The 22886-nt window shown below is 51.4% G+C and overlaps 1 protein-coding gene and 1 long non-coding RNA gene across 2 annotated transcripts in view; one reads left to right on the top strand and one right to left on the bottom strand.

The window, feature by feature from the left end:
• The window catches only part of tfap2d (transcription factor AP-2 delta (activating enhancer binding protein 2 delta)), a 120813-nt gene that overhangs the window by 21229 nt on the left and 76698 nt on the right, over positions 1 to 22886 (top strand). Inside the window, exon 4 of the mRNA XM_072499646.1 lies at positions 15014 to 15179. Within this exon, the coding sequence (XP_072355747.1) occupies positions 15014 to 15179 (166 nt within the window). The remainder of the gene's footprint in view (positions 1 to 15013; positions 15180 to 22886) is intronic.
• Positions 3408 to 22886, bottom strand: part of LOC140410882 (uncharacterized) — a 70638-nt gene continuing 51159 nt past the window's right edge. Inside the window, exon 3 of the long non-coding RNA XR_011940758.1 lies at positions 3408 to 4471. This is a non-coding gene — a long non-coding RNA (uncharacterized lncRNA). The remainder of the gene's footprint in view (positions 4472 to 22886) is intronic.

Below are 22886 nucleotides of genomic sequence, written 5' to 3' on the forward strand. Positions count from 1 at the left end.
GAACCCGGCCACGGCAGAGAAGCCCACGGCCCGGGCACCTTGGCTGGCCCGGTCCACGGGGAAGCGGATGTAGCGGTGCGCCTTGGCATATAGGGCATCTGTCACTGCCCGGATGCACCGATGTCTGCGATATGCCGAACAGGTCCTCACTCGGTGCCTGGAATGACCCCGTTGCATAAAAGTTCAGGGCCACCGTAACCTTGACGGACACGGGGAGAGGGTGACCCCCGCCAGTGCCACGCGGTGACAGGTGTGCCAGCAGGTGGCAGATGTGTGCCACGGTTTCCCGCCTCATCCGGAGTCTCCTCCTGCATTCCCGGTCCGTGAGGTCCTGGTATGACTGCCGGGGCCGGTACACACGGGGCGCCCTCGGGTGCCTCCGTTGCCGTGGGGCCGCGACGTCCTCCTCCCCCTCCTCGTCCTGTCGGTCAGGTGTCCCTCCAGCCTGGGCGGCTGCCGCCTGTCCCTCTGCAGCAGCCTGCGCCGCCTCTCTGGCACGCTCCTCCTCCTCCTCCTCATCCAGGGCAACATAGACAGGAGCGGCTGCCGCCATGACGGCCATCATCGCTGGATGATCGGACAACATGATGGCCTGGTGGGGGGGAGGGGAACGACGACATGTCATCATTGCCCATATCCCCTCCTCCCCCCAGCCAGGTGGCATGGACCGCATGGGTCCAACTGTTGGAGGCTGGCACCTGGCCAGGTGGACCAACTCACTTGCCCTCGCATCCCACTCCCCGGCACGGACCCCACCCCAACCTCCACCCCGGCACGGACCCCCCCCCCAACCTCCACCCCGGCACGGACCCCCCTCCACCCCGGCACGGACCCCCCATCACCCTCCCCGGCACGGACCCCACCCAACCTCCACCCTGGCAAGGCCCCCCCCTCCCCCAACCTCCACCCCGGCACGGACCCCCCCAACCTCCACCCTGGCACGGACCCCCCCCAACCTCCACCCCGGCACGGACCCCCCATTCCCCTCCCCGGCACGGACCCCCCCCAACCTCCACCCCGGCACGGACCCCCCCCCAACCTCCACCCCGGCACGGACCCCCCCAACCACCACCCCGGCACGGACCCCCCCCAACCTCCACCCCGGCACGGACCACCCCCCAACCTCCACCCCGGCACGGACCCCCCCCCAACCTCCACCCCGGCACGGACCCCCCCAACCTCCACCCCGGCACGGACCCCCCCCCAACCTCCACCCTGGCACGGACCCCCCCCATCCCCCTCCCCGGCACGGACCCCCCCCAACCTCCACCCCGGCACGGACCCCCCCCAAACTCCACCCCGGTACGGACCCCCCCCCAACCTCCACCCCGGCACGGACACCCCATCCCCCTCCCCGGCACGGACCCCCCTCCCAACCTCCACCCCGGCACGGACACCCCCCCAACCTCCACCCCGGCACGGAACCCCCCCAACCTCCACCCCGGCACGGACCCCCCCCAACCTCCACCCCGGCACGGATCCCCCCCCAACCTCCTCCCCGGCACGGACCCCCCCAACCTCCACCCCGGCACGGAACCCACCCCAACCTCCACCCCGGCACGGACCCCCCATCCCCCTCCCTTGCACGGACCCCCCCCCAACCTCCACCCCGGTACGGACCTCCCATCCCCCTCCCCGGCACGGGCCCCCCCCCAACCTCCACCCCGGCACGGACTCCCCGCAACCTCCACCCCGGCACGGACCCCCCTCCACCCCGGCACGGACCCCCCATCACCCTCCCCGGCACGGACCCCACCCAACCTCCACCCTGGCAAGGCCACCCCCTCCCCCAACCTCCACCCCGGCACGGACCCCCCCAACCTCCACCCTGGCACGGACCCCCCCCAACCTCCACCCCGGCACGGACCCCCCATTCCCCTCCCCGGCACGGACCCCCCCCAACCTCCACCCCGGCACGGACCCCCCCCCAACCTCCACCCCGGCACGGACCCCCCCAACCACCACCCCAGCACGGACCCCCCCCAACCTCCACCCCGGCACGGACCACCCCCCAACCTCCACCCCGGCACGGACACCCCCCCAACCTCCACCCCGGCACGGACCCCCCCCAACCTCCACCCCGGCACGGACCCCCCCCAACCTCCACCCTGGCACGGACCCCCCCCCATCCCCCTCCCCGGCACGGACCCCCCCCAACCTCCACCCCGGCACGGAACCCACCCCAACCTCCACCCCGGCACGGACCCCCCATCCCCCTCCCTTGCACGGACCCCCCCCCAACCTCCACCCCGGTACGGACCCCCCATCCCCCTCCCCGGCACGGGCCCCCCCCCAACCTCCACCCCGGCACGGACTCCCCGCAACCTCCACCCCGGCACGGACCCCCCCCCAACCTCCACACCGGCACGGTCCCCCTCCCGGCACTCCCCCGGTGCCCAGCCTACTCTAACCCCCCCCCCCGCCGCACACACACACACACAACCCGAGACACACCTCTCCTCACGCATTCAGACTGCGGCCACGCCATCGCCTGCCCAGAGCCAACCCCCCAGGCCGTCACTCACCTCCACGCTGGTCGGCGTGAACCTGGAGCACAGGGTCACGCCGATGAAAAGGAGGTTTAATTTACGTAGACGTGAACGGTCATCACGTCGACGGGACTTCGGCCCATCCGGAAGGGAGAATATCGGCAGGCCGAAAATCATTCTCCGACGGCAGCGGCGACATTAACGCCCCGCCGACTTTTCTCCCTTCGGAGACTTCGGCAACCGGCGGGGGCGGGATTCACGGCGGCCAACGGCCATTCTCCGACCCGGCGGGGGGTCGGAGAATGACGCCCTAGGTTTGTATACGCACACATTTAGAGGTGTCAGATGCAACTTAATTGAAACCTTTAAGAGCCTGAGGCGTATTTACAGGTAATATATGGAGAGGATGTTTCCTCTTGTGGGAAAGTCTAGAACTAGGAGTCACTGTTGAAAAATGAAGGATCACTCATTTTTTTTGAAATATTTTTATTAACATGTTTTAACAATTTTAAAACAAAACCTACAAAAACACAGAATAACAATGAAACAGTAAGAGTCCCCCTCCCCCACCCCCTCTTCCCTTACAGTGGTAAAACTTAGATATTAAATCCCCCCCACCCATCCACCCTGTCCCCCTGACCTAACAACTAACAATGACACCTCTTTAAAGTACAATATAAATGGCTGCCATCTACGGTAAAACCTTTCCATTGACCCTCTCACAATAAACTTCTCGAGATGTAAAAACTCCATCAGGTCACCCAGCCAAGTGAGGCGTTTGGCGGTGTAATCACCCACGAGGATCTGCCTCCTTGCCACCAGTGAGGCAAAGGCCAGGATGTCTGCCCCAGCCCTGTCCGGAGTTCTAGTGCAACCAAAACCCCCAAAATCGCCACCAATGGGCAAGGCTCCCACCCAATGTTCAGGATTGCCAACATAGTCTCAAGAAGAAGCTCTAGAAGTCTGCCAGCTTTGAGCATGACCAGAACATGTGCGCATGATGTGCCGGGCACCCTAAACTGATCGCATCTATCATCCACCTCTTCAAAACATTGACTCATTCTAGCCTTCATAAGGTGTACTCGAAACACCACTTTAAACTGGATGAGGACAAGGTCGATTTTACTGTCCTCAATGCCTCACTCCAAACCTCCTCCTCCACACTCCTCCATCCACTTTGCGTTCACACCCTCAACAGAACCCATCTCCTCCTCCATCATCCGCTGGTATATACTCAATGTGCTCATTTAAGACAGAGATGATGAGAAATGTTTTCCCTCAGAGGGTCGTGAGTCTTTGGAATGCTCTTCCTCAACAGGCGGTGGAAGCAGAGTCTTTCAATATTTTTAAGGCAGAGCTAGATGGACTCGTGATTAACAAGGGGATGGTAGATATTGGGCATTGGCAGGAAAGTGGAGTTGGGGTTACAATTGGATTCGCCATGATCTTATTGAATGGCGGAGTAGGCTCGAGGGACCGAATGGCCTCTTTCTGTTCTTAATTCGTGGGTTTGTAATTTCTATTTGTTCAAATTCAATTACATCCTCATGGGGAGTTATAAGTTGCGGTATATGGGTGTTCTGTCATGGAGACATGACTCTTCTAAATCAGGCTGCCATAGTACAATTGGGAGATTAATTCCAATTTAACAGTTGCCTCATGCATTTCCCAAGATTAAGGGGGTCAATTGCACTCCTTGTTGGTTAGGAGGAGCCGAAGTGCTCCGTCGTTTCGCAAATATGCCTTCAGCCTTCCCAATGTCAGTTCCAGACTCTCCTTTCCCACTGACATGATTGCTGAGCCTCAATATCTCTCTCTCCAAGCTGCAAGTAGCTGACCATGCTTTGCACTCCACACCCAGTCACAATGTCTCGCATTCTTGCCTCACGATATTGTCAAAGACCGCTCCCAAGGCACCCTGGAATGGCCTCCTGCTGCCGGTTTTCCTGTGAAGCCATTGGCTAGGCTGCTAATTTGGCCACCTGCTGGGTATAAAGGAAAAATGCAAAGATGATGAAGGGCGTTGCCTGCTAGGTTTAGTATTTAGGAGGACACCTGTGACCCTGGCTTGTTGGCTGCATGCTAAATTTGACCTCTCTTTGCGTTCTCGTCAATATATGAGCTTAAATAATTTCTTCCACTGAGGAAGAAATTGCCAATGTCATACCAGACCAACTTCAGGGGCGAGATTCTCCGACCCCCCGCCGGGTCGGAGAATCGCCGGGGGCTGGCATGAATCCCGCCCCCGCCGGTTGCCGAATTCTCCAGCACCGGATATTCGGCGGGGGCGGGAATCGCGCCGCGCCGGTTGGCGGGCCCCCCCCGCGATTCTCCGGCCCGGATGGGCCGAAGTCCCGCCGCTAAAATGCCTGTCCCGCCGGCGTAGATTAAACCACCTACCTTATCGGCGGGAAAAGGCGGCGTGGGCGGGCTTCGGGGTCCTGGGGGGAGATCTGGCCCCGGGGGGTGCCCCTACGGTGGCCTGGCCCGCGATCGGGGCCCACCGATCCGCGGGCGGGCCTGTGCCGTGGGGGCACTCTTTCCCTTCCTCCTCCGCCACGATCTCCACCATGGCGGAGGCAGAAGAGACTCCTTCCAATGCGCATGCGCAGGAATGCCGTCAGAGGCGGCTAACGCTCCCGCGCATGCACCGCCCGGAGATGTCATTTCCGCGCCAGCTGGCGGGGCACCAAAGGCCTTTTCCGCCAGCTGGCGGGGTGGAAATTCGTCCGGCGCGGGCCTAACCCCTTAAGGTTGGGGCTCGGCCCCCAAAGATGCGGACCATTCTGCACCTTTGGGGCGGCGCGATGCCCAACTGATTTGCTCCATTTTGGGCGCCAGTCGGCGGACATCGCGCCGTTTCCGGAGAATTTCGCCCCAGATATTTCCAACTGGTTGCTTGTAAAGTAACATTAGTAGCAGCAAATGCCTTTTCAACAAGCGATGGTAACCTGGCTGGATGCTGCGCCCTGCCGCACCACATTGCTGCTTCACCCCGCCGGCGGGATGCTCCGTTACGCCGGCTGGTCAATGGGGTGTCCCATTGTGGGGCAACCCCACACCATCGGGAAATCCCCGGGCTGCCGGCAAAACGGAGCAGCCTGCTGGTGGAGAATCCAGCGTTTGTTAACATGGGGATATGAAAACTTTCCTTTAAATTTGCCACATGGTAGAACCAGTCCAAATTAGACATTTACTTCAATAACCATTGCAAGTGTGATGATCGGTTAAAGATGTGTGAATTCTTGGATATGTGTATATATGTTTGTAGCAGTCAAGACAAGGACGTTGTTGCTCAATAAGAAAGTTTCAATAAAGGGAATCATGACCATGGAGGTGCTTCTGTTAGAGGAGATATCTTTAGAGTCAGACATTGTAAATGACAATTACCTAACATTTCATAATCCTGCATACTGAAGATTTTAAAAAATATTTCAATTTACATCTGTTCTGCGTGGAATTTTCTCTGTTAAATTGCAGCAAATAAACAATGGAGTTGATGCACTGGATAATGTCAGTTGAAAGATTCGCCCTGAGATGTATTCACTTACAAAGCAAATATCACTTGTCTGTTTTCAAAACCGCTGCGAGCAGTAATTTGTAATCCATATCAAAACAGGTACGAATATTACAAGGCACACACACACACACACACACACATGCCGAGAGAGATTACTTGTGATGACACCTTATGGTTCTGCCCAACGGTCAATTGGCCTGAAAAGTTTACCATTGCTGTCTAACGTATTGACTGTTTGCGACACTTTCTGTATTTATTTCATATTTTCAGCACCTGCATCATTTTGCTTTTTGTGTCCTTGGTTTAACATCTCACTGACATTGGGCGGCATGGTGGTACAGTGGTTAGCACTGCTGCCTCACAGCGCTGAAGACCCGGGTTCGATCCTGGCCCCGGGTCACTGTCCGTGTGGAGTTTGCATATTCTCTCGTGTCTGCGTGGGTCGCACCCCCACAACCCAAAGATGTGCAGGGGGATTGGCCACGCTAAATTGCCCCTTAATTGGAAAAATAAAGAATTGGGTACTCTAAATTTATGTTAAAAAACCACCACCCTGACTTTTTTCAACTATTCTCTTTCATGAGGAAAGCATTACAATGCGAAGGGGCATTGCATTTTCCGGTTGCAGTTGTTGATCTGAAAACTCTGGGGATTCTGTGGTAGATGTTGAGAATGGATAAGAAATTGGCTGAAGCCTGGGAAGCGACAATACTTTTTAAAGGAGTTATGCTGGGGTGGGGAGAAGCGCTGCCTGGGATGCCTTCGGGATAGATATTGGACAACACACATTTCTAATTTACACCGATGATGTAGATTCAGATACTCAATGAAAATTTGCCAATTTTATAGACTATGCCCATCAGATAACCTCGTTTTCACCACCTGGGGCATGCAAAACAAGCTTAACATTCATTTAAATGTGATTAGTGGGTTGGACACTTCATGCTGGCCAATCACAATGTCCGCTCCTCTCCAGCGGCTGTCCCACAGGAGTGAATTACTACAAGTATTTACAAATGGGGAGTGGGCACCATGGCGGGAGTGGGAGGCTAAACACTAAAAAGCCATTGAAAACTGTCAGACTTGCTGGGGTGTGGCTGCTCAGGCCAGGGCAGCAGCGAGGAGCAACTTGATGCCAAGTCCCTCTCAGGATCTGGGTGGTCTGCCTCAGACTGCCATTGCTGCAGTCTGTCTTCGGTGCTACTTACAAGTTCCTGGCTGCTCACTCTGCTGAGTGCTGCTTGTGTCCTTTAAATACTCAGGAGGCCACTGGCTATCTGGGAGCCCACCCTGGCTGCCCCCCTGCGCAACCTCATACCCCAGCTGGTGCATCAAGGGAATGGGTGTGGCCAAACTCAATCAGGTGACCACCAAGTGTTGGCATTTCTCAGAAGCGCTGCTCCACTACAGAGGAAGCAGAGTTCACCCCAACCAGAGGACAGCTGCACTGTAACCTTTGGAACCATCCCTAGTTGTGCCCCTCTCAGGGCAGAGGGCACACCAGTGACCCCCACCCCTCCGGGTCACCAACTGTCTCCTCCTGGTGAAGCTGGCAGTGCTGACTGCCTCTGTCACCAACTCCCAAGCGTTGTTCAGGAGGGCAGGCTTGCATCTGTGGCCCAACTGGGGAAGTTGGGTTTCCTCCGCTCCTCACTGGCATGGAACTGTGGGTCCACCTAGGATTCCCGTCCTCGAAGGGAAGGTCTTCTGTGAGCATCATGGTGTCTGCAGTGAGTGTATGCGAAGTGGGATGCTGAAAAACAGCTCTAGCTGCCAGGATCTTACGTGCTAACTCCGGCCCCAGTGGTTAGAATGCCCGGTGGGCCGGAATTGCTCAGAATTTGTGCCACCACAGTGCTGGCGCCTTTGCATGCCCTGACTCTCTTACTGAATAAAGCCCCAATGGGAACGTGAACCACATGCAATTCAGTCCCAGCATCAATGCTTGGGGCGGAATTCTCCAGAAAGATTTTGAAGAAAGGTGGCGAGCGGGAATTGCAGCGAGCTTCCTGGCGTTCAGTCCAGCGATGCCGACAACGCTATTCCACTTTAATTGGTCCACTTAATGAAGCCCCACTGGCTTCTCGCTGCAAATGAAGGGTCGCCAGCCGATTCGCCGGCACCGCGCTCGTCAGCCCCCCGCTAACAAGGTCGAGTCGCACTTAAGTAGCACTTGCTCAGTCAACCCCAGCCAGCTCGCAACAGTGGCGCCCAGGCGATTGGCGACAAGATTCGGTTATGCAGACCTGGGGAGGCACCTGGACGCGGTGGAGACCAGGAGAGATGTCCTGTTCCCCCAAGGGTCCAGGAGGGTGAGCCACAGGGCAACCAGTGCTGCCTGGGATGAGGTGGCGGCAGCTGTAAGCTTCATGAGTGTGGCCAGGGGGACTGGCCTCCAGTGTCGAAAAAAGGTCAATGACCTACAACGGGCAACACGAGTGAGTAGACACCAATGCCCCCTCACCCCACCCCCAAGACCATTCCGCCCCCAAGAAATCATCCAACCCCACCACTCTTGATGCAACCCCCAACCCTCCCTTCACCCCCGCCTTTCCCTTCAACCACCCCAACTCTTCCTTCACACACCCCTTTCCCACCACTGTGAACCACACATGTGGCTAATGATGCCCTCTCTGTGTCTCCTCTGGAAAAAAACACCCACAATCACCAGGCGAGGGCCCAGACTGGCCCTTCTTTGAAGAGTGGGTCCTGGCAGTGACTGGGGAGGCCAAGGACAGGGCGGACACCTTTGTGGAGGTTGATGGATGCCGCAGAGGTGAGGAACCACTGGGCTCCACTCAGACGACCTGTCAAACCTGAGTTGTTATTGCCTTACTGACTGACCCATCCCTCCCACTGACTACATGTTGATTCTCCTGTAGGTGCTCAGCCAACTGCACCTGTCCATCCCGGGTGGCCCCCTCGCCTGACTCCCAGAAGATCACCTCGGAGGGGAGTTCCAAGGAAGACATGATCGAGGCGAAACAGCTGTCATCCCCACCTCCACCAGCGCAGATACACGCACCTCGATGGGAAACTTTAGTTGTCAGGCTTCTGGGGCACAATCTGGTGAGCACCATACTGCTGCTGATGTACATCAGGTGGAGGCAGGAACCCCCAGGTGAGACAGCTGTGGGAGGCGTGCTGGATCACAGGGCCCAGGTGTGTCCCAGGCCGATGCTGAGCCTGTGGAAGAGGTACACCCAGAGCTGAGGGAGATGATGGGGAGCGGTCAGGACATTCAGAGGGAGATGTCTGCACCACTCCAACAGATTCATAGCTCATTGGAGGAGTCCCAGAGGCTACGAACGCATGAGCTGTCGCCGGCAATGCATGGCACAGAGGCCAGCCCTGCTACGATGGCGACCGCAGTAGAGAGTCTGATGCATGATGTTGGCACCATTCGTGAAGGGATCCAAGTCATTGCACCTTTGGTGACAGCCATGACTGAGGGTCTCAGCTGAATGTCCTACTCGCTGGGGCATGTGACCCAATACCAGGTTGACCGTGATGAGGTTTTGCGGGACATGTCCCACTCATAGCTGGCAATGGCCAAGGCATTGAAGAGCTTGCCCCAGTCGCAGGTGGGCATTGCCCAGGCACTTCAAAGCATGCCCCAATCATTGAGGAGCACAGCCGAGGGCGTCAACACTATGGTGCAGGCATCAGGGAGCTGGCAGAGCTGGCAGAGCCAGATAGTGCCGGTACTCGAACCAGCTGCCTCGCCGTCCCAAGGTGAGCCCCGGGGCCCTATGGGCACAAAGCAGGAGGCGGGGGCGCTGAGTGCTAACCCGGACTCGTCCCATGAAGTAGCGATGGTGGCCACCAGTTCCCACAAGAACCACCCTCTGATGCGGCTGCTTCTCGAGGTCAGCTCACAGGACAGGGTGGCACCGTTGTGCAAGTGTCATCGACAAGTGCTTTGGGGCCCTCTGGCCCCAGAACCCCCAGAGGATGCCTGCCAAAGGCATGGAAAGCCACGGGATGAGGTAAGCAACTGGCTGCCTCCACCTCTGATGTTCATCCTGAGGACACACCTCGACATAACGGTAGAGCTAGGAAGGCAAAGCACATCGAGGATCACTGAGGGCACTGGTGGGCAGGGTAGGGAGGGGGTGAGGGGCGTTTGGGGGAGTGGGCAGCACCATTGGGAGAGTGGGGAATTGTAAAACACAATAAACACCCTTGAACACAAACAGCATGACGCCTCTGTCATTTTCTTCTGCAATGCGGGTCGGTCTCTGAACCCTTGGCCCATCTCTCCAGGCATCTGCCCCTCCCTGTAGCACTCACTCACCCTCCGGCCGTGGACATGTTCTCAGAGTGGTGTCACATCCCCTCGGTGTTCGGATGTGGGCTGCGTGTGTGGTGTTGCCTCCCGCAGTGTTCACGCACAGTGTCCATGCATCAAGGTGTGATTGGGATGCTAGGCAATGACTCCCACATGCCACATGGCCCGCCCACCCACGAGAATCCATTTTGGTTGTGTGAACTGCTCACTTAACTACGATTGCCAATTCCCAATTAGCAATAGCCTTCAGTCGTATGACCAGAGGCCTCGGCAGTCGGTGGGGGTGATGGGTGGTCAGTAAGGCAGTCAGGTAGGGGCTAGGGCTGACCCCGGAATGGGTACACACGATCCAGGGGCTTGTATGCTGGTGCTGCGAGCGGTGCCCCTCAGTCCTTCCCCCTCCTCTGCCCCTTCCCATGGCGGCCCATCCCTCTGGAAGTTGCCATCCCATTCAGCCGAGGTTCCCCAACCCCCACGAGCACAGGGGTAGCAACCCCAGCGCCCCCGGGCTCTTTGCCTGTGAGCAAAGATGGCTACCCACCTTCACGGCTCCCCGCCGAAGCTCATCCGCCAGTTCACATTTTTATAAAAGGAGTATTAATCGGCGCCAGCGTGAGCACTTGCTGGGGAGGCCGTTCTCGTTAATTGTTTGGAAATAGAGCTTAAGTGGTGATAATTGTTTTCTCACCATTCTACACCGAGATCCCGATGTTGCCGCCAGGAGCGGACCGGTTGCATCACAAACTGTTTGACGCCTGGCCCCGTTCTCGTTTTCGGCCTCTCCCGCTATTCACCGGGCTCATTTTGTTCGAGCAAGAGCGCAACAAGACCGGAGAAGCGCTCCCAAATGAATCCTGCCCTACTTTCTTATTAATCAATGTTCTTCGAACAAAATATAGGAATATCTAGAGGTAATTTTAACAATTTTCATCCAATGATAAATGTTAAAAATAAGTCACTCTGATTTTAGCAAAATGTAGAATTTTTCAGAATTTTGTTAGTAGGTATAAATTTTGGAGAGAAGTATTTACCTTCTTCATCAGAAGAAGTGTTTCAACTGCAAATAATTAAACTAAGCCTATAGGACTCTTCATGGGCAAGAATTTATAATTTATTTCATTTGCCTGGAACTAATCCCAAGGTAAGTGCGAAAATTCATGATATTTAGCCGTACAATTAATTTCCTGCAGAAGGGACTCTATTGTGTCTCTATTTTCTATGATACTGCAATATTTGGAAAGTGCTCCATTTTACTAATAATTCAGTTATATTTGACTGCTGATAGTATCTTTACTAGTTATTATCCACAATCTTTGAGAATGTGTTAACTTTTATGTGTCGCTCAATTTTGTATTTAAACCATTGTGTCAAAAATACCCCTTTTATATTACATCCATACATAAGTGCATTTATTGATGTGTAAGTAGAAAGCCCCTAAGAAGAACACAGATGATTTATTGTTCGCAAGATTACTTGACAGAAACTGAGTGTGTTCCTATAAAATTCTTTGCTTCATGTTCTTAGCACAGGCATTAACTCATTTATTTAAAGCAAATGAGTCAATAGGTCTTATGCTAATATTTCTAAATGTAATTTCTTACATTCTATCTAGCGAAAGTGGCTCAGAACATTAACATTTTCTCACAATAATTAGATACTAATGAACTCAAAATATATTCCCATGCTTTCATCATTTCTTTAAATGAATCTTTTAGCCTTTCAGAAACCGCCATTACTAATTACTCAGTTGCTGGTTGCTCACTAAATTTGGAATGCATAGGACCTGCATTTCTACTTTATTCTCCTAAATATATAAATCACAGTTTCAATTATCTCAAGTGTGGTTCATATATTTTTTAGACCTAAGCCCAAGATAATTCTAATTAATCAAATTATGCAAAATGAGTTGCAAGTTATTAGATACGACTGATCTCATATTTTCAGCAATAAGCTTCGATCTGAGGAAGCATGGGCCTGAAATGGGATTGCAAAATTGAATGACATTTAAAAGATTCATAGAGAAAGCAGAGTCTACTGAAATCATACACCTCCATACTGTGACACAGTGTTTTAAAGGGATAAAGTGTGTGTCCATAGTATGATTCAGTGGAAAGCAACATAGACTCAGACATTTTATGGTGTGTTTTGCTGTTCATCATTACACTCATGAAATGTTCCTGTTACCTGCTACCCTACCATCAAGGGCCCAAGCCTATACTTGGCAGTGTTCCAATGACCAGTTGGTGATTATTCTCAATTGCGGGAAATGAGTTTGATATTGAAGTGGTTTGACTTCTGGTGACAGGGATGTGCTGAGCGAACACCCGAAAGGTGGCTCTGCTCCTGGAAACTCGAAATTAGGCAATTCTAACCTGAAATAGCCCACTAAACCCGGGGGAAAACCCTCACCCACCGCCAACACCATCACAATAAAATAAACATGCCAAGCAACAACAACCCAGGAGGAGCCGAAGAGATGGCAGAGGCAGTAAACGCCGGGAGAGAAAGACTGAGGTGGTGGTGAACACGCGGGGCGACGAGGACCCCCGGCCACACCCGAACGGGATGGACCACCAGGACATATGTCGGGCTACCTCCCGATGAACGAATGGAGGGAATTCCTAACACAGGAGCTCCAAGAGTTCAAGCATGCCATCAAACATGAAATAATGGCAACAGTGAAGTGATGGTAGCGCAGGCGTGGCCACCCTGCAAGCATTGCCTGAAAAGACAGAATGGCATCTAGAGATGCAGGAGGTAATGATCAGAGAGCTGGAGATGGCCGCAACTGACCAGAGTGATTGGATCGCTTTACTGGAGACAGCGATAGCAAGGTTGGTGGTGACACAAGGAACGCTAAAGGAGGAGATCGCGGACCAAGAAAATCGATTGTGCCGCCAAAACCTCTGCATTGGGGGCCTACCCGAGGGCACTGAGTGTAGGAACTCTATGGAGTACGTGGCCCAGATGCTGGGCAAACTGGTTGGAAGGCATAGTTTCCTCAAACCCCCAGAAGTGGACAGGCCAAAGCCCAAGGCCAGGAGGAGCCGTAGGCCATCATTACGAAACTGCACCGGTACCAAGTCCGGGAAAAGATCCTGAATTAAGCAAGACATACGAGGTCCTGTAATTGGGAGGGACACTCAATCCGGGTGTACCAGGACATGGGGGCAGATCTGGCCAAGCGCTGGGTGGATTTTAACAAAGCCAGGGCGACCTTTTATAGGAACAATGTGTGGTTCAGAATGCTGTACCCTACCAAGCTGTGAGTGACTTTCCAGGGCAGGGAGTACTATCTCAACGCACCATCGGAATCTGATTAATTTGTGCACAAGGGAAGGCAATGCGACCATCAGTGAACCAGACATTTAATATATCGGTCAACAACAAAAAAATGTAAAGACCATTTGAGTGGGACTGTACCGCATTGTCTTCAAGTCTGATGTTGAGTCCCAGAAAGGGGCGGGTGAAAGCAATAGGACGAAGGAGAGGGTGAGGAGGATCAAAGTGGGGGAAGAGGTACGCATCAGTCAGAGGGAGGTATAGATCGACCCCGGTGGGGGGAGGGGGGTTGCACCACACTAGCGGTGAGCTAGCTCAAGGAAGTACGAGGCAGGGGATTATTCCCATTCTGTTCCAGAAAGCCCTGCAGATTAGAGTCCTAACAGGTATTAAGGTTCAGGCTAAACAACCAATGGAAGTTTACAAGTGCCCTATACTTATTGATTGCTCAGTTCTAGTATTATCCAAATGATCATTCTTCATATTTGACTCGAGATACATTGTCCTCACTCAAAGCCGACACATGTCCAGTTCCAACAAAGGTTGATGCATAGCTATCATGGGCACCAACATTGCTGTATTTGCTCTTCCTAACATAGGAGCGCTGAAGGCAATTGTTACACTCATAGTGTTACCTTTATTGGTATCAGCTAATTCAACATAGACTAAGGTTACAATTTGGGTCCTATCCTGGTCTCTTTGATTCAGCTGCTCACTGGATAAAGTTGCTGTGCTACTGAGAGTTTACGTGTAAATGCATAAAGAAAACATTGAATCGCTCAGAAATTAGGGTGTTACTTCAAAATTGGGCTAAATTGGAAGGTCTACAAGCGATTTGTAGCACTCTTGGTGCTGCACTGGCCCAAATCAACAAATTGACCACAGACTGGGGCAAGTAGAGAATTTTGTTCTGCATGGTTGAGTCCCATAATACATGGTGCAAATAACCACTGGGAGACTTATTGGATATAGTTTGGTTTACATTACATTTGAGCACTGCAGTGTAATAGTAGTGAAATAGAGGATTTTGCCAGAACTGTCAGTGGGAAAAATCATAATAATCTGTCAACACAGAAATCAAGTCCATCTATGATGGCCTTGCAACAGTTTTGGTGCAACTTCTGCAAATGAAGCTGCCTTGTTCATGTTTGTTACTTGCGATGCCTGCTTTGTTGTTTAATGTTGTTGATCACCAATGAAATAATAACTCAGTTATCCTGTATGTGATTAAATCTGCATCATCCGCACAATTTAAAAGAAAGCACTTTGTCCAGTTTCAGGATATTTCAATGCTTATTTTCCAATTTATGTGCAAAATAATTGTTGAAATATTTCATGTAAAATGTGTTCGTGTGCACACAGTTTTAAACTTTGCGTGCTTCAGAAAGAATCACAGGATGCATACTTCATAATCTGTTTCATGTTTTCCAGGTAGCACCTGTGTTGTAAATCCCACAGATCTGTTTTGTTCTGTTCCTGGACGTTTGTCTCTACTCAGTTCCACTTCCAAATATAAAGTGACCATTGCAGAAGTGAAAAGGCGCCTGTCACCACCGGAATGTCTCAATGCTTCTCTTTTAGGAGGCATCTTACGAAGGTAAATTTTAATGCCAAACAACAATCTGCGTCAAACCTATCAGAAAGGTAAATCCTGCAGCGCACGTGCACCAAATGGCTTATTAAGCCAAATAGCCTCTTCTCATCCAAAATTTTCTTGTATTCATTTGATTAAGATGTTCATTGAAGCACTATGGTAAAATGTACAGCGAGAACCTGAGGACCATTTTGTCACCTTGGGGACCATGTAGCAATCAATGTTGATGGCAAAGGTTTTCCCTCTGTCAGATGGTTGAAATCAATCCAATTTATAATCGATGACACGTCATTAGATAGTTGGGATAGTAAAAAAGCATTCATAAGATTACAATAAGGAGCAAGGCTGCGGGCCAAGTGCTGGGAAATGGGATTGGAATAGATAGGTGCTTGATGGCCAGTGCAGACAGGATGGGTGGAAGGGTCTCTTTCTGTGCTGTAAAACTCTATGACATTCTTCTGAGGTTGAGATTGCTGAGAGTTAAGATTGGTGTTGTAACCAGCACAGTTCCTATTGGCTGGGACAATTGGTTACTCTGTGACTCTTGGTGAATATGAGCTCCCCAAAGAGGGGGGGGCAGGCCAGTCACTCGTAGCTGCAGCTGTATAAATAGAGCTGGCCAGTGTGGTACCAGCTAGAGAAGGAAGCAGTAATAAACTACTGCTGCTGTGTATGTATTGTTGTGAATAAAGTTACTTTCTGTATGACTCTACAAACTCGTGCTGGATTCTTTGTGGCCCTCACAAAAAATGGGTTCCTGCTTTATCTTAAATCAAGAACTTTGGTGTTATCATTGATGGGAGTGATATCTTATTGAAGCATACACAATTATTGTGCAGCTCAATAGGGTGGGTGCAGGATGGATATTTCTCATGACTGGGGGTTGGAGTCAGGGTGGGGGCCGGAGAATTCAGGTCAAAATGTGCATTCGGAGGCGGCATGGTAGTACAGTGGTTAGCACTGTTGCTTCACAGCGCCAAGGTCCCAGGTTTGACACCCAGCTTGGGTCACTGTCTGTGCGAAGTCTGCATGTTGTCCCCATGTCTTTGTGGGTTTCTCCTAGTGCTCCGGTTCCTTCCACAAGTCCCAAAAGACGTACTGTTAGGTAATTTGGACATTCTGAATTCTCCCTCTGTGTACCCGAACAGGCACAGGAATGTGGCGACTAGGGACTTTTCACAGTAACTTCATTGCAGCGTTAATGTAAGCCTACTTGTGACGATAAAGATTATTATTATCACTAGTCTTGCACTCCCCATTCCCCTTTTGTTACATTCTAATTGAACTATAGTGATATATCATTGCCATGCATCTTGTGTCTGATAGTTAAACCAGATTAAAATGCCCATGCAGTTACCCTGTTAAATCAGACATAAGAAACAGCACATGTCATATCTGCAATTGAGAGGCATGAAATTTGTTGAAACAAGCAGGTATTGTACTATCTATGCGAAGGCTGTGAGAGTTATTTTGTTTATTACATAGAAGAGTTCAGTAAGATGTATAGTAATATTGATATTCTTCTAATCCACTTTCAGTTGCCAGTGGGATTGGGAAAGGGTTTGGCCAGAATTTGATTTTTTTTTCCTGTAGATCGCACTCGATCCCAGCACCTCGGTAATTGCACGCAATTTTCAAAGGGAAGGCACGGAGGGGCAGAGTGGGAAACCAACTTGCTTCTTATCAACGGCCCATTAAATTCCTTGAAATGTTTGTTACTGGACTGGAGAGGGCATGAATGCAATTTTCAAAGCTGGAAGCGCCAAACTCAAACAGTCTGGTGCACGATAATGCACATTTGTCAGGTTCAAACAGACAAAAGTTAAAGATTTTATTAAGTGTTGAAACATTTCAAAGGCTGCGTGGTCTTGCACTAAGTTGTGTTCTTTACCTTGCATTTGCATGGGGTGGCGATTAAATAGTGGTATTAGTGCTGGTCTAGTAATCCAGAGACCCAGGATAATGATCTGGGGGCTCGGGTTCGAATCCACCACAGTCGGTGGTGGAATTGAAACTCAAAAAATATCTGGAATTAAAAGTAAAATAATGACCATGAAACCATTGTCGATTGTCGTAAAAACCCATCAGGTTCACTAATGTCCTTTAGGGAAGGAAATCTGCCGTCCTTACCTGGTCTGGCCTACATGTGACTCCAGACTCAGAGCCATGCGGTTGACTCTGAAATGGCCTAGCAAGCCACTCATTTGATTTCAACCATGACAAAAGCATGAAAAAGGAATGAATCCGGACAGGCCACCGGCATCGACCCAGGCACCGGAAATGGCAACGGCAAACCTAGTCCTGTCGAACCAGCAAAGTCCTCCTTACTAACACCTGGGGGCTTGTGTGAAAGTTGGGAGAGCTGTCTCACAGACTAGTTAAGCAACTCAGCCTGACATAGTCATACTCACAGAATCATACCTTACAGACAATGTCCTAGGCACCACAATCACCATTCCCGGGTATGTCCCGTCTCACCGGCAGGACAGATCCAGCAGAGGTGGCAGCACAGTGGTATACAGTCGGAAGGGAGTTGCCCTGGGAGTCCTCAACATCGACTCTGGATCCCATGAAGTCTTGTGGCTTCAGGTTAAACATGGGCAAGGCAACCTCCTGCTGATTACCATGTACCGGCCACCATCAGCTGATGAATCAGTACTCTATGTTGAACACCACTTGGAGGAAGCACTGAGGGTAGCAAGGCCACAGAATAAGCTCTGGATGGGGGACTTCAGTGTCTACCACCAAGAGAAGCGCAGTAGTACCACCACAGCCCGAGCTGGCCAGGTCCTCAAGGACGTAGCTGCTAGACTGGGACTGCAGCAGGTGGTGAGAGAACCAACAAGAGGAAAAAACATACTTGACTTCATCCTCACCACTCTGCCTGCTACAGATGCATCTGTCCATGAAAGTATCAGTAGAAGTGACTATCGTACAGTACTTGTGTCCCACTTTCACATTGAGTAAACCCTCCATCGTGCTGTGTGGCACTACCACCGTGCTAAATGAGATAGACTTCAAACAGATTTAGCAACTCAAGGCTGGGCATCCACGAGGCTCTGTGGCCCATCAGCAGCAGCAGAATTGTATTCAACCACAATCTGCAACTTCACGACCCGGCATATCCCCCACTCCACCATTAACACCAGCCAGGGGATCACCCTGGTTCAACGAAGAGTATAGAAGAGCATGCCAGGAGCAACATCAGGCATACCGAAAAATGAGGTGTCGACCTGGTGAGGCTACAACACAGGACTGCATGTGTGCCAAACAGCATAAGCAGAAAGGAATAGACGGAGCTGAGTGACTCTATAACAAATAAATCAGATCTAAGCTCTGTAGTTCTGCCACATCCAGCCGTAAATGGTGCTGGACAATTAAACAACTCACTGGAGGAGGCTCCACAAATATCCCCATCCTCAATGATGGAGGAGCCCAGCTCATTTGTGCAAAAGACAAGGCTGAGGCATTCGCAACAATCTTCAGTCAGAATTGCCGAGTGGATGATCCATCTCGGTCTCCTCCAGAGTCCCCAGACTCACAGCATCACAGATGTCAGTCTTCAGCCAATACAATTCACTCCACATGATATGAAGAAATGGCTGAAGGTACTGGATGCTGCAAAGGCTATGGGCCCTAACAATATTCCAGCAAATGTACTGAAGACTTGTGCTCCAGAGCTTACCGCACCCCTAACCAAGCTGTTCCAATACAGCTACTACACTGGCATCTAACCGGCAATGTGGAAAATTGCCCAGGTGTGTCCTGCGCACAAGGAACAGGACAAATCCAACCCAGCCAATTTCCACCCTATCAGTCTACTGTCCATCATCAGCAAAGTGAAGGAAGGAGTCATCAACAGTGCTATTAAGCGGCACTTACTCAGCAATAACCTGCTCATGGATGTTCAGTTTGGGTTCCGCCAGGGTCACTCAGTTCCTGACCTCGTTACAGCCTTGGTTCAAACATGGACGAAAGAGCTGAATGCCAGAGGTGAGGTGAGAGTGTCTGCCCTTGACATCAAGGAAGCATTTGACTGACTATGGCATCAAGGAGTCTGAGCTAAACTGGAGTCAATGAGAATCAGGGGGAAACTCTCTGCTGGTTGGAATCATACCTGGCACAAAGGAAGATGGTTGTGATGGTTGAAGGTAAATCATCTCAGCTCCAGGACATCACTGCAGGAGGTCCTCTGGGTAGTGTCTGAGGCCCAACCATTTTCAGCTGCTTCATCAATGACCTTCCTTCCATCATAAGGTCAGAAATGGGGATGTTTGCAGATGACTGTACAATGTTCAGCACCATTACCAACTACTTAGATAATGAAGCAATCCATATCCAAATGCAGAAAGACCTGGACAATATCCAGGCTTGGGCTGACAAGTGGTAAGTTACATTTGCGCCACACAAGTGCCAGGCAATGACCGTCTCCTACAAGAAAGGATCTAACCATCCCCCTTGACATTCAATGGCATTACCATCGCTGAATCCCCCACAAACAAAATCTTGGGGATTACCATTGATCAAAAATTGAACTGGACTAGCCATATTAATACTGTGGCTACCAGGGAAGGTTAAAGGCTAGGAATCCTACAATGAGTAACTCACCTCCTGACCCCTCAAAGCCTGTCCACAATCTACAAGGCATACGTCAGGCATTTAATGGAATATTCTTCACTTGCCTGAATGAGTGCAACTTCATTCAAGAAGCTCCAGGACAAATCAGTCCACTTGATTGCTCCTCCTCCAACAAACATTCAAACCCTCCACCACTGATGAACAGTGGCAGCCATGTGTACCATCAATACATTGCACTGCAGTAACTCACAAGGTTCCTTAGACAGCGCCTTCCCAACCCAAGACCACTACCATCCACAAGGACAAAAGCAGCAGATACCTGGAACTCCATCACCTGGAGGTTCCCCTCCAAGTCACTCACCACCCTGACTTGGAAATATTGCCTTTCCTTCACTGTTGCTGGGACAACATCCTGGAACTTCCTCCCGAACAGCACAGTGGGCGAACCTACACCTCAAGGACTACAGCGGTTCAAGAAGGCAACTCACCACCCCTTCTAAAGGGTAACTAATGCAATAAATCCTGGCCTAACCAGCGGCGCCCACATCCCATGAATGAATATTTTTAAAAATTGACCATTTGGTAACTTTTGTGTGTAATGAGACACTTTGAGACGTAGCCTGCTCTCTTCTGCAAGAAACGTGTGGGTCCTATCATGGCTGCTGTCTACCTTTGTTGCTCATGCTATGCAGGCAGCTCCCACATCCTCGTAATGCTCAGTGACACGAATTGAGTACTGTGCTTGACTTCAGCGCAATTATAGCATTTCCAGATAGTGTGACAGGATCAGGACCTAGATATTATCAGCGCATCACGTTCCCAATCCCATTTTGAAAATTCAGCCCATGGTGCCTGTTTTTTCCCTAAATTTCTTTAAATTCTTTCAAGGGATGTGGAAAATGCTGACAAGGTCAATGCTTATTATCTACCCCTAATTGCCCTTGAGAAGGTGGCAGTGAGCCAACTGCTTGAACCGCTGAAGCCCATGTGGCGTAGATACACCGACAGTGCTGTTGGAAGGGAGTTCCAGGATTTTGAACCTGACAGCTAAGGCTATATGTTTCCAAGTCAGTATGGTGTATGGCTTGGATGGGAACTTCCATGTGATGGTGCAAAAGCACCAAGATAGAGTGGGATAATAGATAAATTAACAAAAGGACAAAATTTAAATTAATGGAGAAGACTCTGAGGATCATTTGCAGGATAAAACAAGTTACTGACTTACTATGAGCCATTTAAGCATTCCTCCCCTGGCAATTTTCACCCCATAATGGCTGCTCACAGTAAATTTCACTTAGCAACAAAATTAACAGAATTCCAGCCATAATTGCACCCTCTGTTTGCGAGATTATTATAGATGACAAAGGTCTTCATCCCAGCTTATCTCATGCATCCAGAATCACATATGAACATACATATGAAGAGGAGTCAGTCATTCAGCTCTATAAGTAAGGAGTAAGTCTGCTTCACCATTTGATAACATTGTCTCTAATATGTAGAGGCTACAGCGCAAAAGTATTTAATTGGCTGTAAAGCGATTTGAGACATTGTGAAAAGTGCTGTACAAATGTAGCCCCTGTCTTTCTGTCATTACACTTGCATGCTGTAGGCAGAGTGCCCATAACAATATTGAAATTGGAGGCCCAGTGTGATTCTCCCAGGATACTTAACCACATCTGGGGCGAAATTCTCCGGAAAAGGCGCGATGTCCACCGACTGGCGCCCAAAACGGCGCCAATCAGACGGGCATCGCGTCGCCCCAAAGGTGCGGAATGCTCTGCATCTTTGGGGGCCGAGCCCCAACATTGAGGGGCTAGGCCGACGCCGGAGGAATTTCCGCCCCGCCAGCTGGCGGAAACGGCCTTTGTTCCCCCGCCAGCTGGCGCGGAAATGACATCTCCGGGCGGCGCATGCGCGGGAGCGTCAGCGGCCGCTGACAGTTTCCCACGCATGCGCAGTGGAGGGAGTCTCTTCCACCTCCGCCATGGTGGAGACTGTGGCGGAGGCGGAAGGGAAAGAGTGCCCCCACGGCACAGGCCCGCCCGCGGATCGGTGGGCCCCGATCGCGGGCCAAGCCACCGTGGGGGCACCCCCCGGGGTCAGATCGCCCCGTGCCCCCCCCAGGACCCCGGAGCCCGCCCACGCCACCTTGTCCCGCCGGTAGGGTAGGTGATTTAATTTACGCCGGCGGGACAGGCAATTTATCGGCGGGACTTCGGCCCATCCGGGCCGGAGAATCGAGCAGGGGGGCCCGCCAACCGGCGCGGCGTGATTCCCGCCCCCGCCGAATATCCGGTGCCGGAGAATTTGGCAACCGGCGGGGGCGGGATTCATGCCAGCCCCCGGCGATTCTCTGACCTGGCGGGGGGTCGGAGAATGTCGCCCCTGGAAAGTTTGGGAAGTGTCTACAAAGAAATCATGACGTTCAAAACTCAATTCAACTATAGCTAATACATCCTTACCATTCTGACCTCTCTGGTATTAACTGACAATATACCATAAATTATATCTGGATAAAAGCAAATTACTGCTGATGCTGGAATCTGAAGCCAAAGAGAAAATGCGGGAAAATCTCAACAGCTCTGGCAGCATCTGTAGGGCGTGAAAAGAGCTAACGTTTCGAGTACAGCTGACCCTTTGTCAAAGCTAAAAGACAGAGAAGGTGGGAAATATTTATACTGTGGAGTGAGAATGAAAGATGAGCCATAGCCACAGAAACCTGGGGAAACTGGGTGCGAATGGCCACTGAAAGCAAGGGGAAAGAGTGCTAGTGACAGTCCCCAGAGAGAACAAATGGTGTGAAAGACCAAACTGCAGAAAAACAAACAATAGAGGGTAAACTGTGGCAGGTGTAGATGTGGGGGGAGAGGAAGGGGGAAGCAATGGGGAAAAAGGGTAAGGAAAGGTGGGTAAGATGGGGGCTAGATATATGGAAAGAAAGACAAAAGAGAAAGAATTGGCAAAAGACAGTTAAACTGAAATTGGATGAAAACAAATGGGACGGGTACGGGTAATCATCTGAAGTTGTTGAATTCGATGTTGAGACCGGAAGGCTGTAGCATGCCTAACCGGGAGATGAGGGGCGGGATTCTGCAATAATGGGGCTATGTCCCCAGGCCGGCGTGAAAACTG

Source organism: Scyliorhinus torazame, chromosome 4, assembly GCF_047496885.1.
Source record: "Scyliorhinus torazame isolate Kashiwa2021f chromosome 4, sScyTor2.1, whole genome shotgun sequence".
Classification (NCBI taxonomy): Eukaryota; Metazoa; Chordata; class Chondrichthyes; order Carcharhiniformes; family Scyliorhinidae; genus Scyliorhinus; species Scyliorhinus torazame.